This window comes from Sus scrofa, chromosome 2, assembly GCF_054392235.1.
Source record: "Sus scrofa isolate SSC_HxYL_T2T_F1_AM1 chromosome 2, Sscrofa_HxYL_maternal_Yorkshire_Landrace_v2.0, whole genome shotgun sequence".
NCBI lineage: Eukaryota > Metazoa > Chordata > Mammalia > Artiodactyla > Suidae > Sus > Sus scrofa.
Window position 1 is genome coordinate 153,339,460 of NC_139384.1, and position 16,792 is coordinate 153,356,251.

A 16,792-nucleotide genomic window follows, 5' to 3' on the forward strand; every position below is an offset into this window, starting at 1 on the left:
CTAAAACACGGAATTTACAAAGATATTTTGAATCTTTACTGCAACTCAACTTACATATAACAAATGGAAAATCTGGACTAAGGGGTATTATGGGCTTTTTGAGATAATGAAAATGTTCTAGAATTGACTGCATTACTCACTGAATATACGAAAAACCATTGACTTGTACATTTTATTTTTATTTTTTTCCACCACACCTGAGGCATTTGGAAGTTTCCAGCTGGGGATTAAATCCACGCCACCTCAGAGGCAACTAACCCACCGTGCCACATCGGGAACTCTGACTCGTACATTTAAAATGAGTGAATGGTATGGCATGTGAACTACATCTCATTAAAGCTGTTTTTAAAAAGGAATAAAACAAATTATTCTCATCATGATAAAAAAAAAAATCCAAGAGCATGGCAGGCCTAACCTTTAGACTGCTTTTTTTTTGTTTCTATTTTTGATTTTTGGCTTTTTAGGGCTGCATCCACAGCATATGGAGGTTCCCAGGCTAGGGGTCAAATTGGATCTGTAGCCACTGGCCTACACCACAGCCACAGCAATGAGGGATCTGAGCTATGTCTGTGATCTACACCACAGCTCACCGCAATGCCAGATCATTAACCCACTGAGCGAGGCCAGGGATGGAACCTACATCCTCATGGATACTAGTCAGATTGTTCCCACTGAGCCATGACAGGAACTCCCCTAGACTGCCTTTTTGATAATAACTTTACAATAATTTGCAAGTTTTGAAAACTCACAGTCCTCAGGCTTAGGAGGTAATCCACACATTAATAAGATATTGATAAAATACTCTTTGGAAGCATCACTGATGCAATTTTGCAGTGTCCACTCATTCGTCATTCTATAACATGTACCATGAAAATGATGTGCTTGCGAATCTGTTCCCATATTACTTTGGAAGTATTTTGCTCTTAAATGTATCTTCTTCTCAGCTTACATGTTAGTTAATTATTGTATTTAATCATTAAACCTGAACAGCTTTAGTCAACAGAAATGAAAATTTGCTCCTAGTACTCCAACTGTGCGACAATGCAGCTTTCCCTGGACTCATAAAAACCACACGAAAATAGAACTTAGTGTTTTATACTAGAGAACACAGCTTAGACAACTCATCTGGAACATATAGGAGAATTTTGCATCCAATGTTAAACCAGAAAAGATAAGATGCAGTGAGAACGCACGGTGGCGCTGCAGGTTAAGGTGATGAAAACCAGAACTGCCTACGTAGCTCCAGCATCCAGCCAGTTTCACACTGCTTGGAAGCTGAAGACTAGCTTTCTCAGTCAGAGCAAAAGTGAGTGTGAAACCTCTTTAAAACAATATTTAGAGACATAGTTCTGACCTTCTAGACTGCAGGACCGGACTACCAGGATCTTGGGCATATATGAGCTCCTATGAACTCAGTTTTCAGGAGAGCGCAATGGAGATTGGATGCATGTGCAATCGGAGACAAAGGCAAGTCCTAGTTTTCTTTGTTTTGCTGGGCATGTCTGGGGTGATCGCTGAGCTGGGGCCCTATTTGGTAGTGGAAGAAACAGAGAGAGGCTCCTTTGTGGCAAATTTAGGAGAAGATTTGGGGTTGGGGTTGACAGAGATATCCACCCGCGCAGCCAGGATCATTTTCCAGGGGAACAAAGAGCATCTGCAGCTCAAGGTTCAGACTGGAGATTTGCTCATAAATGACAGACTAGATCGAGAGGAGCTATGCGGTCCAACTGAACCTTGCATATTGCATTTTCAAGTGTTAATGGAAAAACCCTTAGAGATATTTCAGGCAGAACTGAGGGTGCAAGACATAAACGACAATTCCCCCACGTTCGCTGAAAGAGAAATGATTCTAAAAATACCGGAAAACAGTCCTTTAGGAATTGCATTCCCTCTGAGTAATGCTTTGGACTTGGATGTAGGCAGCAACAATGTTCAGAACTATAACATCAGCACCAACTCCCATTTCCGGGTTCTAACCCGCAATCGCAGCGATGGGAGAAAATACCCTGAGCTTGTGTTGGACAAAGAGCTGGATCGGGAGGAGGAGCCTGAAATCTCTTTAATCCTGACGGCGCTAGACGGCGGCTCTCCGCCTCGGTATGGGACCGCCCAGTTGCGCATTGAAGTGGTGGACAGCAACGATAACGCGCCTGAGTTTGAACAGTCGCTCTACAAGGTGCATGTTCCTGAAAACAGCCCCGTAGGCTCCCTGGTTGTCACTGTCTCTGCCACTGATGCAGACAGCGGAGTCTATGGGAAAATATCATACACATTCTTTCAGCCTTCAGAAGATATTAGTAAAACTTTGGAGGTAAATCCTATGACAGGCGAAATTCGACTGAGAAAACAATTAGATTTTGAAACGGAACTGTCTTACGAAGTGGACCTCAAGGCCACTGATGGGGGAGGTCTTTCAGGAAAATGCACTCTTCTCCTGCAGGTAATGGATGTGAATGACAATCCCCCAAAAGTGACAGTGACTGCACTCAACAGTCCCATCCCAGAGAACTCCCCTGAGAGTGTAGTTGCTGTTTTCAGTGTTTCAGATCTTGATTCAGGGGACAATGGGAAAACAATTTCCTCCATCCAGGATGACCTTCCTTTTACTCTAAAGCCTTCAGTCAAGAACTTTTACACCTTAGTAACAGAGAGGCCGCTGGACCGAGAGGAAAGAGCCGAGTACAACATCACCATCAGCGTCAGCGACCTGGGGACCCCCCGGCGGCACACCCAGCACAACCTGACGGTGCGCGTGGCCGACGTCAACGACAACGCGCCCGCCTTCAGCCAGCCCGCCTACACCCTGCGGGTCCGCGAGAACAACAGCCCCGCCCTGCACGTCGGCACCGTCCGCGCCACCGACGCCGACGCGGGCGCCAACGCCCAGCTCACCTACTCGCTGCTGCCGCCCTCCGACCCGCACCTGCCCCTCGCCTCGCTCGTGGCCATCAACCCCGACACCGGCCAGCTCTTCGCCCTGCGCGCCCTCGACTACGAGGCCCTGCGCGCCTTCGACTTCCAGGTGCGCGCCGCCGACCGCGGCGCGCCCGCGCTCAGCAGCCAGGCGCGGGTGCGCGTGCTCGTGGCCGACGCCAACGACCACGCGCCCGTCGTGCTCTACCCGCCGCCCAACGCCTCGGCGCCCTGCACCGAGCTGCTGCCCCGGGCGGCCGAGCCGGGCTACCTGCTCGCCAAGGTGGTGGCGGTGGACGGCGACGCGGGCCAGAACGCCTGGCTGTCCTACCGGCTGCTGCAGGCCACCGAGCCCGGGCTCTTCGGCGTGGGCGCGCACAGCGGCGAGGTGCGCACGGCCCGGCCGCTGAGCGAGCGCGACGCGCCCCGGCAGCGGCTGCTGCTGCTGGTGCGGGACCACGGCGAGCCGCCGCTCTCGGCCAGCGTCCCGCTGCACGTGCTGCTGGTGGACGGCTTCTCGCAGCCCTACCTGCCGCCGCCCGAGGCCCCCGGCCGGGCGCCGGGCGCCGGCGCGGACGAGCCGCTCACCGTCGCCCTGGTGGGGGCGCTGGCGTGCGTGTCGGCGCTGCTGGTGGGGGCGCTGCTGGCCTTGGCGGCGGGGCGGCTGTGCCGGCGGGGCGGGGCGGCCTCGGCGGGGGGCTGCGCGGGGCCCGCGGAGGGCGGCGTCCCGGGCCAGCTGCTGGACGTGGGCGGCACGGGCACCCTGGCCCACAGCTACCGCTACGAGGTGTGTCTGGCGGGGGGCACTGGGACTAGCGAGTTCAAGTTTCTGAAGTCTCTTGCCTCCAATCACCAGGATGTGAATGATGTAGAGGAAAATTCAAACTTTGTTAATGGTTTTGGATTCAATTAGGAATTTTGCTTTATAGCATTCGGGATGAAAGTTTTCTTTAAATATACTATGTGTCCATTAGCTTTTCCGTCCATATTCAATTTCTTGGATTTTTTTTTTTCTGAGTTCGTCTTCCTAGTTAAGGAGATTACATTTTTTCTTTGAGCATATACTCATATTTACTCTTTATTATTTCTATTTTGAGGGAGACAACTTCCTATTTCATTACCGAAATTTTTTCAACTTTTCATCATCAAACAGTATTAATTTGAAGATGACTCCAGACCCGTTCTCTATTGTCCAGAAATTTTTTCTAACTTTGTCATTAATTGGGAGACGAGTATGTAACAAATATAATGGATTATTAGTATACCTTCTGTTTAATCTGATATTATGCCTGCCTTTCCTAAACTTTTCAATGGAGAAATGTCTGCAAAAATTGCATGTTTTTGTTTCACAGTAGTATTAAATGGAAAACACTACCATTTATTCTATACTTAAAGGCATTTCCTCTCTTTATACCATCCTTCGGTATAATACATATGGATATTATTGAAAAATTACTAATTATTTCAAGATATTTAAGTAGTAGATCCCTTTTTTGGCATCAGTCTAATCTGCCACGACTTTTTTGGAAACTTCTCTCGTCAGTAAAAATGTACTCCGCAGCCATGTTTGTTTGTTTGTTTTTTAAGGGCTGCACCCGTGGCATATGAAAGTTCCCAGACTAGGGGTCAAATCAGAGCTGCAGCGGCTGGCCTACGCCACAGCCACAGCAAGGCCATATCTGAGCTGTATCTTCAAACTACACCATAGCTCAGGGCAATGCCAGATCCTTAAACCACTGAGCAAGGCCAGGGATCAAACAGCGTCCTCACAGATACTAGTCGGGTTCATGACCGCTGAGCCATAATGGGCACTCCCAGCCATGTTTATTTCATATGACCTATCTCCCTCTGTGATTTCAGACCATCAGATGAAGTGGTAGACATCGCTGACCCAAACTGGCCAATCTCATTCTCTCTGCTTGAAAAATGCCTTTAGAAACTAGTTATAGTCTCTCTTTTAGGAGCATAACAAGAAAGTGGTATCATACTGACTAAATATGTCAAAGAGGCACAGAAAGTCAATCTACTTAGAGACGAGAAGGAAGGGGATGCCTCATTGTGCATTTTCCAGTCCCTCTCGTGTCTTCTTTTTCTCAAAAAAAATTTTTGGGGGGAGGGAATGTGAAAATTTTAAAATAAATTTCCCTCTAAATAAGATAACTAAGTGGACTTGTTCTCTTGTCAAAAGCACTTTTTTTTTTTTTTTGCCATTTCTTTGGGCCGCTCCCACGGCATATGGAGGTTCCCAGGCTAGGGGTCCAATCGGAGCTGTAGCCACCGGCCTACGCCAGAGCCACAGCAACGCGGGATCCGAGCCGCGTGTGCAACCTACACCACAGCTCACGGCAACGCCGGATCGTTAACCCACTGAGCAAGGGCAGGGACCGAACCCACAACCTCATGGTTCCTAGTCGGATTCGTTAACCACTGCGCCACAACGGGAACTCCCAAAAGCACTTTTTGATACTCTCGTATGGATACTCTCGTACCTTACTATTAATTTGAGAGCTTAATAATTGTGGTTTTCATATTAATGTAATGTTTAGGATCAAAAGATTGTGGAATATTAATAGTCTATAAGGGACACATATAAGCTTTTGTTAGGATATATAATGTTGAGAAGAATTGATATTTCCAAGTTATACAGTCTTTGGAGTGTTTAATAGAAATTAGAAATTCTTACAAAATTCTACTATGTAAGAAAGAGCTTTTCAATATCCTTAGTGTCATAACAGCTTTACTGTAAAATAACAATGATAATGCAACATGTGTTCTAAAGAGATGAATACCTTATTTGTAGGATCATTATAGCCTTGTTACCATGTTCTTCCTTTTTTAGAACGTACTGCTTTGTTTTGAGTAGCCAGGGTATTTTGCCATTTAGCGAAAAAACAGTTTAAGTCATTCTGAATTATTTCAAATTACTATTCAAAAGAGCAGAGAGAAAAAGGCACTTGAGAACATGCCGTCTTGCTTATTCTGCTCAAATAATGAACTAGGATGTCAGCAAAACAGGGGGCTTCTATGTTAGGAGAATAATCTAAGTATCAGAGTTTTGTAATTAATTGTGATTTATTCATTGATCTATTCAACAAATACTGTTGTGCACTTACTATGTGCCAGGAACTATTTAGAGGTTGATGGATGTAGAAATACAACAAAGTTCTCAAACTCAAGGGTGACACAGAAAGGAAACATCTAAATATGTACATATGTGCTATATGAGATGATGCTCTGGGAAAAAAGCAGGGTAAGAGATATAGGAAGTGCCCTTATATTTTCCCATATTTTGAAAGTTTCATAAAATCCTAACTCTGTGATCTTATGTAATAAGAAAGGGTATAATAAACTGGAGTGAACTGGTAGCTTTTTCCTTGATGTGACTCAACCAATAGAAACCATAATTCTGGCACACAGGGTGCCTAGAATTTGAATGGAAATCTAGAGGAACTCATCCTTTTTTGCTGGGAGAATTTTAAGAAATCACATAGGTATATATTGTTATTTTTACAAGAGGAATGATCACCATTAATTCTTTCATTTCTTAGTTCCCCTCAGAACATCTCACCCAGACTACAGGTTATAGAAGGTAGGGACAATGGATTGTTCACTAATGTATTTGAGAACCTAGTACACAGATATTATTCATGCTTCTTTGGGTGAATGAATGAATAATTATAATTGTATGTTTTTCTGATGACATCTTCTTCCCCAAACCATTTCCAAACTCCTAATAGCCATCTAGATTATTTACAGAGAGAGAACACAATTGCAGCAATTCGTTTCGAAGAAAACGCATGGTGGCGCTGCAGGCTAAGGCGTTAAAAAAAAAAAAAAAAAAAAATCAAGAAATGCTGAGATCTCCAGCGGAAGACGAAAGCCAGGAAGGAAAAGCGCAGGACCAGTAAGTCTCCAGAGAATGCTACTCACGGGCCTTTTCGGACAAGTAGGCGATCCATCACTGTCTCAGTCCCATCGCTCCCTACCGTAGGACTGGGGCCCCGTTCCTGGAAAGGCGTTTGGGAGTAAAGATGGAAGTCGGAGGCGAACGCTGTGCTAAACAAAGGCAAGTCCTGATTCTCTTTCTCTTGCTGGGAGTGGCGCTGGCAGGCTGGGAATCCCGTCGCTATTCCGTGATGGAGGAAGCTGAGAGCGGCTCGTTTGTGGCTAATCTGGCCAAGGACCTGGGGCTGGGAGTTGGGGAGCTAGCTGCGCGGGAAGCCCAGGTGGTCTCTGAGGACAACGAACCCCGGTTGCAGCTGGATCTGCAGACCGGGGAGTTGATATTAAATGAGAAACTGGACCGGGAGGAGATGTGCGGTTCCACAGAGACATGTGTGATGCATTTTCAAGTGTTACTGAAAAAACCAATGGGAGTATTTCGAGCTGAGCTATTGGTGAGAGACATAAACGACCATTCTCCTGAATTTCCTGAAAGAGAGATGACACTGAAAATCCTAGAGACTAGCCCTCCTGGGACGGTGTTTCCTCTGAAAAAAGCCCAGGACTTGGACGTGGGCAACAACAACATCCAAAACTACTCTATCAGTCCCAACTCTTATTTCCATGTCTCCACCCGAAACCGAGGTGACGGCAGGAAATACCCAGAGCTGGTGCTGGACAAAGAGCTGGATCGAGAGGAGCAAGCTGAGCTCAGATTAACCGTCACAGCACTGGATGGTGGCTCTCCACCCCGGTCTGGCACTGCCCAGGTCCGCATCTCGATCTTGGACGTCAATGACAATGCTCCTGAGTTTGCACAGACCCACTACCAAGTGCAGGTCCCAGAGGACAGTCCTGTTGGCACTCTAGTTGTCAAGGTCTCTGCCAGAGATTTAGACGCTGGGACAAATGGAGAGATATCATACTCACTTTTTTATAGTTCTCAAGAGATAAGCTCAACTTTTGAGCTAAACAGCATTTCAGGAGAAGTTAGACTAATTAAAAAACTAGACTTTGAGACAGTATCCTCATATGAGTTGGATATAGATGCATCTGATGGCGGAGGACTTTCTGGAAAATGCTCTGTCTCCATTGAAGTGGTGGATGTTAACGACAACTCCCCAGAACTAACGATTTCATCACTTACCAGCCCCATTCCTGAAAATGCCCCTGAGACAGAAGTGGCCCTGTTTAGGATTCGTGACCGAGACTCGGGGGACAATGGAAGGATGGTTTGCTCCATCCAGGATGATCTCCCCTTCCTCCTGAAACCATCTGAAGAGAATTTCTACACCTTGGTAACAGACGGACCGCTGGACAGAGAAAGCCAAGCCGAGTACAACATCACCATCACCGTCGGCGACCTGGGGACCCCCCGGCGGCACACCCAGCACAACCTGACGGTGCGCGTGGCCGACGTCAACGACAACGCGCCCGCCTTCAGCCAGCCCGCCTACACCCTGCGGGTCCGCGAGAACAACAGCCCCGCCCTGCACATCGGCACCGTCCGCGCCACCGACGCCGACGCGGGCGCCAACGCCCAGCTCACCTACTCGCTGCTGCCGCCCTCCGACCCGCACCTGCCCCTCGCCTCGCTCGTGGCCATCAACCCCGACACCGGCCAGCTCTTCGCCCTGCGCGCCCTCGACTACGAGGCCCTGCGCGCCTTCGACTTCCAGGTGCGCGCCGCCGACCGCGGCGCGCCCGCGCTCAGCAGCCAGGCGCGGGTGCGCGTGCTCGTGGCCGACGCCAACGACCACGCGCCCGTCGTGCTCTACCCGCCGCCCAACGCCTCGGCGCCCTGCACCGAGCTGCTGCCCCGGGCGGCCGAGCCGGGCTACCTGCTCGCCAAGGTGGTGGCGGTGGACGGCGACGCGGGCCAGAACGCCTGGCTGTCCTACCGGCTGCTGCAGGCCACCGAGCCCGGGCTCTTCGGCGTGGGCGCGCACAGCGGCGAGGTGCGCACGGCCCGGCCGCTGAGCGAGCGCGACGCGCCCCGGCAGCGGCTGCTGCTGCTGGTGCGGGACCACGGCGAGCCGCCGCTCTCGGCCAGCGTCCCGCTGCACGTGCTGCTGGTGGACGGCTTCTCGCAGCCCTACCTGCCGCCGCCCGAGGCCCCCGGCCGGGCGCCGGGCGCCGGCGCCGGCGCGGACGAGCCGCTCACCGTCGCCCTGGTGGGGGCGCTGGCGTGCGTGTCGGCGCTGCTGGTGGGGGCGCTGCTGGCCTTGGCGGCGGGGCGGCTGTGCCGGCGGGGCGGGGCGGCCTCGGCGGGGGGCTGCGCGGGGCCCGCGGAGGGCGGCGTCCCGGGCCAGCTGCTGGACGTGGGCGGCACGGGCACCCTGGCCCACGGCTACCGCTACGAGGTGTGTCTGGCGGGGGGAAGTGGGAGTGATGAGTTCAAATTCTTGAAGCCTGTCTTCCCCAACATTCTAGGACAGCACGTTGAGAGGAAGTCAGAAGGAAGTCCAACCTTTGAGAATAGTTTAGGTATCTGAAACTTCCTCACTGCATACGTGAGTTTTGCCTCCTTCACCTTTCCCTTTCTTTTTTAATCCTGTAGCAATTTTAATTCTACTAGTCTTTTTTCTTTTCTAATACTTTTCTTAGTAATGCTCCTCTTTGTGTTGGTGGCCTGTTTGTCCTATAATTATTTTTTCCAATTATTGTATTGTTAGTAAAAAAAAAAATTGTATGTCAGGAAATTTCACATTTCTGACTAAATTTTAGTATGTATTTCTACATAATATTAAAGTTAACCTCTCAGAATAAAAGTAATTCTAATTTTAAAAGTGCTTTTCTCACTATAGGACACTACATAAGAATGTCTGGGAATTCCACTGTGGTACAGCAGGTTAAGGATCCAGCCTTGTCACTCCAGGGACTCCTGTTCCATTCTTGGCCCTGTAACTTCCACATGCCATGGGTGCAGCCAAAAGAAAAAAAAAAAAAAAAGGTCTGATTTCTTTTTATCATATTTCATTTTTATCATACTGGAAGTCTTTTAAGATTTTATTATTTATTTACAGTTATGACTTTTCTATAACCCTTCTTCTGTTTGAGGTGGAATCAATTTATATTTACTTATGTCCAGTTTCTTCCAAGCTCTGTTTTGGTTTTTGTCTTACCTATAGGTAGCAACATGTATAATTTTATACTATTTATTTCAGAATCACATTTGTAATCATTACATTTTTGCTCTACTGCTCCTATTAATATTTATAGGAAGATCTACTGATACCCAGATGGACTATGTTTAAGGAGTTCTTATATACTCTGAATGTCAGTAGACATGTCTATGCATGGCCTGTAATTGTCCCTTGCTATTGCAGACAAATTCTCAGGTGAGCTCCAAATTCTGGGCCTAGAGGAGTTATTGATGGCACAACATTCCAAAATCTGCTTGCCTTTGGATGATGACATTGTTTTGGTTAATAGGGAATTTGAAAGAAAATACCCTGTAGAATTAATATTAGTTAACCAAAGAAAACTTAGTTAAGGACGTGTTGGTGAGGGGTTGAATGATTTGAAGAAACAGTCCGCCCTGTTTCAAGACTCCTGTCTCCAGGAGCCTCATAACTTTGTGGATAGTTGTTCTGTGGTCTGCAGAGTAATGCGCCCTAAAGGCATCCACATCCTAATGCCTGGAGATTTAACTTGCTGTGTTATATTGCAAAAGGGAATTAAGGGTCAGAGCGATTAAGATTGCTAATAGGTTAGTCTTAAAATAGGGAGAATTGGAGTTCCTGCTGTAGCACAGTTGATTAAGAATCCAACTGCCCAGGCTCCAGTCAAAGCAGAGGGGGTGTGTTCAATCCCTGGCCGGGGGAACTTCCATATGCTGAAGGTATGGCCACTAAAGAAATAGGGAGAGTATCCTAGATTACCTGGATGGGCCTGATTCAGCCAGTTGAAAGGCCTTGAAAGCAGAGCTGAGTCTTCCCTAAGAAGAAATTCTTACTGTGGGCAGCAGCTTCAGCTCATGCCCCAGATTTCCAGCCTGCCCTTTCTCATTGCCTGCTCTACAGATTTTGGACTTGCCTAGCCAGCTCCCATCACCAAATAAATCACTTCCTTGCAATAAATCGCTCAATATTATATATATATATCTCCTTCTGGTTCTGTTTCTCTTGTTGAACCCTGACTGATACAGATTTTGGTATGTAGCAGTGGAGTGTTTCTGTAACAACTGAAAATATGGAAACTGCTTTGGAATTGGGTAGTAGGCATTGGCTGGAGGAATTTTGGAAAGCATGATGGGAAAAGCCTAGATTGCTTTGGATAGACTGTTAATTGAAATACGGCTGCTAGCAAAGACTCAGAAGGAAGTAAGGAGTATGGTGGAGAAAACATATTGCCTAATAATCGAAACTTTAGGAGATTTGATAGTAATATCGATGTTACTGTCACTGCTGACGAGGGCTCAGAAAGAAAGGAGGAAGATGTTATTAGAAACTGCAGGAAAGCGACTCCCTGCTACATAGTGACAGAAAACAGAGCTGAATTGTGTCCTGCAGTAGAAATGGGGGGGGGGGGGTTGTAAGCAATGAACTTGGATATTTAGCTGAGAAGATTTCCAGGCACGGGTTGAAAGCATAGCCTCATTTCTTCTTGCTACGTATAGTAAAATGTTGAGAAGAATGAAATAGAGGGAGGGACTGTTAAACAAAAAGGAACCAGAGTTTGATGATTGGAGAAATTCTCAGCCCATTCAGATTGTAAAAGACGCTCAGATTAGGAGGTTCCCTATTAGGAAAGGATGCTCTGGAGAGAAAGCCAAGTGTGTCACAGGTGTACACTATTTGTATTATGTGAACACACTGAGATGATATTATAATGAGATGAGATCTGGGAGGACCTGGAATATATTTCTTATGTGGCATAGGTGTGTATCTTGGGGGACCAGAGGGTAGACTCTGGTAGAGAGGATAACAGCCCCGCAAAGTATCTATCTCCTGATCCCTAGAACCTGTGAGTATTTTATGTTGTGTGGCAAAGGGGAATTAAAGTTGCAGATGGAATTAAGGTTGATAATCAGTTGACCTTAAAATAAAGAGATTACTCTAGATTATCCAGGTGGGTCCAGTGTTATCCAAGAGTCTTTAATAACAAGTGGAAGTAGGAAGCAGAAGAGTCAGGGCCAGAGTGATGTTATGTGGGAGACTGAACCAGGCAGCACTGTTTGAAGATGAAGGGGAGCCACAAGTGAGGGAATGCACAGCCCATAGAAGCTAGAGAAGCTAAAATGTATTTTCCCTTAAAGCCCCCGGGAAAGGAGTGTAGTTCTACCTTAACTTTAGCCCAATTTAACTTTTGAACTCCTGAACAGTAAGACAATAAATTTGCGTTTGTGTTTTTAAGCCACTGAGTTTGTGGTAATTTGTTACAGCAGCAACAGGACGTAAATACAAATGGCTATCAACACAGCCATGTCCCAGCCCATTTTTCCTTGCCTTCCCTACTCTGGGCCACATATTCATTTTCCCTTCATCTCTTGCAGGGAGGAGTGGCATATGAATCCATTATGGCTAATGATGTAGAAGTGCACTTGGGAATTGGGCTTAAAGGAAATATTTTTGAAAGGGCTAATCTGAGATGGCATGTTCCCCTTTAGGACTTTTGCCCATTTTCCTTTTTCTTAACTGGCATGGGTCCTGGGGAGTAAGCCTTGAGTGGAAGCAGCCAACTGGCAACCACAAGATGCATACCATAAAACAAAGGTCTGTATGCTAAGTATGAAAATGTGGAAAGAATTTCTTATAGCATTGTTAAGCTGCCGCAACCCTCTACGCTCCCTTCTCCCAGGCTTTGCGTTGCACTTTATAAATAAACCCCTATGTGATAAAACAACTGAAGTCAGGTTTTCTGTTGACTAGAGACAAGTGCATTCCAAACTGACACATCTCCTCCTCATGAGTAAGGCTGATGTACACAACTATCTGATGAGGTCCTAGACTGTCTATTTAAGGTGCACAACCCGCTTGATAGAAAATCAAGGGACAGTATTCAGAGTTACTGAAGCTGACTTCCTGTCTTCGTTCGGTTCTCTCTCAATTTGACTGATACAAACATACACAGTTGAACTTTCTAAGGAAACTTACTGGCCAATAGCAACCCAAAAAGTTGAGTTAGGGAGAAAAGAATGAGACAGTGAGCTGATAAATGCCAGCTATACTTTTATACCTGCTTTAGCAGTGTCCTGACAAGACGACTAGAAGGTTTATGTAGCAATCCAGAACACAGGGCTGGTTTCCCTCTCGAGCACGGAAGTAGCAGGTCCAACAAGTTTACTTAGTAAAATTAATTGACTACATATGAGTCCTAAAAATCTTTGAAAGCAGATCTTTTCAGCGTATAGAGATGTGTGTTTTGAGACCTCACTGTGTCAGGAACTATTACTTCTTTCCAATCTTACTTTACAAATAGGTCAAGTGTAGAACTGAAAGGTATCTCCAAAGGCTTTTTGTTTCTATCTTTTCTTAGATTCATCTGGAATACCTTGAAAAGAGCATTACTTCCGGTTTAGTAGCACAGCCACAAAAACGCAGTAAAAGTCACATGATATATGAATGGTAATGTCTAAAGAAAGTTTAGAACTTCTCAGCTGTACTCAGAGTGGTTGTGTGTTTGCGTATGTTTATGTGTGTGTGCATTTGGGCGTGGGGGGCGGGAGGGCAGGCGGAATAGCTTTAGTGGGTGGTGGAGAAGCACACGTGCAGATACCTCGCAGAAGGTATCTTTTCCACACTGTAAAGATACTGCTCCCTTACTGCATAAATATAGGTAATAAAATTGCCAGTAGGAACATATTCTAAAATAGATGACATCTGCAAAATAAAAGACATTCCTCTCTGTAAATTTAATACTAGCATTATTGAATCTAGAAGTTTGGTAGCCCTCTTGGCCTTGAAGGAAAAGCCCAGGAGAAGAAACAGTAAAGCAGATACCATCATTTTTTTTCCCTAGTGAACCCAGGAAACAACAGTTAGGATGTGGCAGGGCTGGAATAGGGTGAGACCACGTTGTACACGCGTAGAGTTGGATCCTGTCTTCATCTAAAATGTTGATATTTTGTTCATCATAGATCATATCATTGTTTGACTTTTTAGAATAGTGCATAAAATAGTATCGGTCTTGACTACTAAGTTTTTGGGTAACCCATCAATTTTGCCTCTAAGACACTTGACTTACCCGAGTCCTGGTCCTATTGGTGTCCAAGTGGACATGACAGCGGTGGGGAGGGTGGGCACCGCTGAGATATTGAGTGTTGCGATCGGAATCAAGTCCCTCTCCATTCTGAACATGAGGTAGTGACAGCGACCGAAGAATACAAAGATCCAAGCAGCTCCAACAAACTGAAGTCCTGCAAACTGGGAATGGAAGGGCACCTATAAGCTGTGGTTCATCAGGCAAACTGTACATGTTTTTATTCCTTGTGGCAGGCAGCAGTGTGACAAAAAAAGTCCTCTGTCATGGAGAGTCAATATGTTAGTACATTGTTGAGAATTTTTACATCTATATGCATGAGGGATATTGGTCTCTGTATTTTTACACAGTATGTCCTTGTCAAGTTTGGTTTCAGGGTTATACTAGTCTCATAAAATGACTGACACAATTATTTAGTCCACCTCTCTTTTATGCAAGTGGTTGTGTAAGATATTTATTATTTCTTCTTTATGTATTTGATAGAATTTACCACAGAAGCCACTGGTGACTAACATTTTCTTTGGGGAGAAATTTTGAATTGCAAATTAAATTTCTCAAGTGGATATGCTGTAATTCCAGTTTTCTTTTTTCTTGTGTGTCAGTTGATAACTTGTGTTTTTTAAACAATTTGTCCATTTAATCTAAGATGTTAGTACACTGACATGAAGTTACTGCTATCCCTTTATTATATTTTCAATATATCTAGGATCTGTCGTGGTGCCCCTCTTTCCTTCTAGATATTTGCGAATATGTTTACTCTCCTTTTGTCTTTATCAGTATCACTATATCAATTTTATTAAATTTTTAAACAACCCTTGTCTTTTTTTCCTATTTCTCTTTTCTATTTCATTGATTTCCATTCATATGTTTTTATTTCTTTTTTTAAATACCTACTTTGGGTTTAGTTTTCTATTCTTCTTGTTTTTCTCAAGTTAAGTCATTGATTCTATCCTTTCTTTTTTTTTTTTTTTTTTTTTTTTTGTCTTTTTGCTATTTCTTTGGGCCGCACCTGCGGCATATGGAGGTTTCCAGGCTAGGGGTCCAGTCGGAGCTGTAGCCACTGGCCTACGCCAGAGCCACAGCAACTCGGGATCCAAGCCGCGTCTGCAACCTACACCACAGCTCACGGCAACGCCGGATCCTTAACCCACTGAGCAAGGGCAGGGATCGAACCCGCAACCTCATGGTTCCTAGTCGGATTCGTTAACCACTGCGCCATGACGGGAACTCCTATCCTTTCTTTTCTAATACAAATTAAATATATAAAGTATAAGTTAAAGCTATAAATTTCTTTCTAAATATTACTTAAGCTGCACTTCATTTTTGTACATTGTGATTTCATTACCATTAAGTTTGAATTTATTTATACCGTCCCTGTTGATTTCTTCTTTGATCCATTCCTTAACTGGAAGTATTACTTAATTTCCAAATATCCAGGGATATCATTTTTGATATCCAAAATAATTCTGTTTTGGTCTGAGAATGTACTCTATACAACTTCAGTCCTTTGAAATTCATTGAATTTTGTTGTTTTGTTGTTATCCAACATACAGGTTATCTTGATGAGCTTCTCGTGTGTACTTTGAATGAATGCATTCTACAGTTGTCATATGTAGTGTTCTATAAATAGCAATTAAACCAAATTGTTTTGATAATTTTGTTAAAATATTCTGTATTCTTGCTACATTTTTCTACATGTTTTATCAATTACTGAGAGAAAAGGGTTAAATTCTTCAACTATGATTGTGAACTTGTCTATTTCTCCATTCAATTCTAGCATTTTTTTAAACCTCATGTATTTTGAAGCTCCATTATTAGATGATAGGATTATTTTATCTTCTCCATGAATTGAGGAGAATCATATGAAACAGCCCTTTCAGTTTCTAATAATACTTTAAATCTGCTATTAATAGAGTTACCCTATATTCTTATGCTTAGGGTTTGTATATCTTTTTTCATAATTTTGTTAAGTGTGTCTTTGGTAAACTACGTAGAGTTGGATCTTGCTTTTTTACCCAGTCTTATAATTTCTGATTTTAATGGAGTGCATTCTATTTATATTTAATGTAATTACATAATTGTATCTATTGCATTTTTTATTCATACTCTTGTTTTCATTCATTTGTTTCCCATTTTCTATTTTCTTTGGCTTAATTCTGTATTTTTTGATATTTCATTTTATGTCCTAAATTGACTTTTTACCTATAACATTTTTGGGTATTTCCACTAAGGATAAGAATACACAGCCATTACTTACCACAGTCTACCTTAAATTAGTATTATATTACTTCATCTATAATGTGGAAAACTTCCTATTATGTAATCATCATCCTTTTTGCCATGGCATGGATCAGTACAAGACACTGATAAGATAGTTAAGAATTCATATGATGGAGAACCTTCACGAATATAATCACTTGATCTTAGTCAAAACGCTAAGAAGCAAGCTATGAATATAATCAAATTGGAAAATATGTCAAAAAGATGTTAATATCTACTGTGTAGATGCTGTTTCATACTGGAGAGAAACATAATGAAGGTAATCAATATGGAAAAAGCCTTCATCCTGATTCCAAATTTAAATGTGCACAAGAGAACTCATACTGAAGAGAAGTCTTATGAATTCAGTGGATGTTAGAAAGCCTTCACTGATCACTCACTTACTAAGACTCACATGGGATCGAAACTGACAGTACCAACAGCCTGAACCAAGCCAGAACACAGATTGGGACTT

The 16,792-nt window shown here is 44.6% G+C and overlaps 2 protein-coding genes across 2 annotated transcripts; both read left to right on the forward strand.

Moving 5' to 3' along the window:
• Positions 1-1,277: 1,277 nt before the first annotated feature.
• LOC100624174 (protocadherin beta-16-like) lies at positions 1,278-6,278 on the forward strand. Its single transcript, XM_021084916.2, has one exon. The coding sequence runs from the start codon at positions 1,397-1,399 to the stop codon at positions 3,824-3,826; it is 2,430 nt and encodes an 809-aa protein (XP_020940575.2). The 5' UTR covers positions 1,278-1,396; the 3' UTR covers positions 3,827-6,278.
• Positions 6,279-6,782: 504 nt separating this feature from the next.
• Positions 6,783-14,872, forward strand: LOC106504267 (protocadherin beta-15-like). The gene has a single exon (XM_021084915.2). The coding sequence runs from the start codon at positions 6,945-6,947 to the stop codon at positions 9,348-9,350; it is 2,406 nt and encodes an 801-aa protein (XP_020940574.2). The 5' UTR covers positions 6,783-6,944; the 3' UTR covers positions 9,351-14,872.
• The last annotated feature ends 1,920 nt before the right edge of the window (positions 14,873-16,792 follow it).

What these genes read in the sequence shown, in the direction of transcription:
- LOC100624174 (XM_021084916.2), top strand. Translation starts at nt 1,397, where the DNA reads ATGAGCTCCTATGAACTCAGTTTTCAGGAGAGCGCAATGGAGATTGGA.
- LOC106504267 (XM_021084915.2), top strand. Translation starts at nt 6,945, where the DNA reads ATGGAAGTCGGAGGCGAACGCTGTGCTAAACAAAGGCAAGTCCTGATT.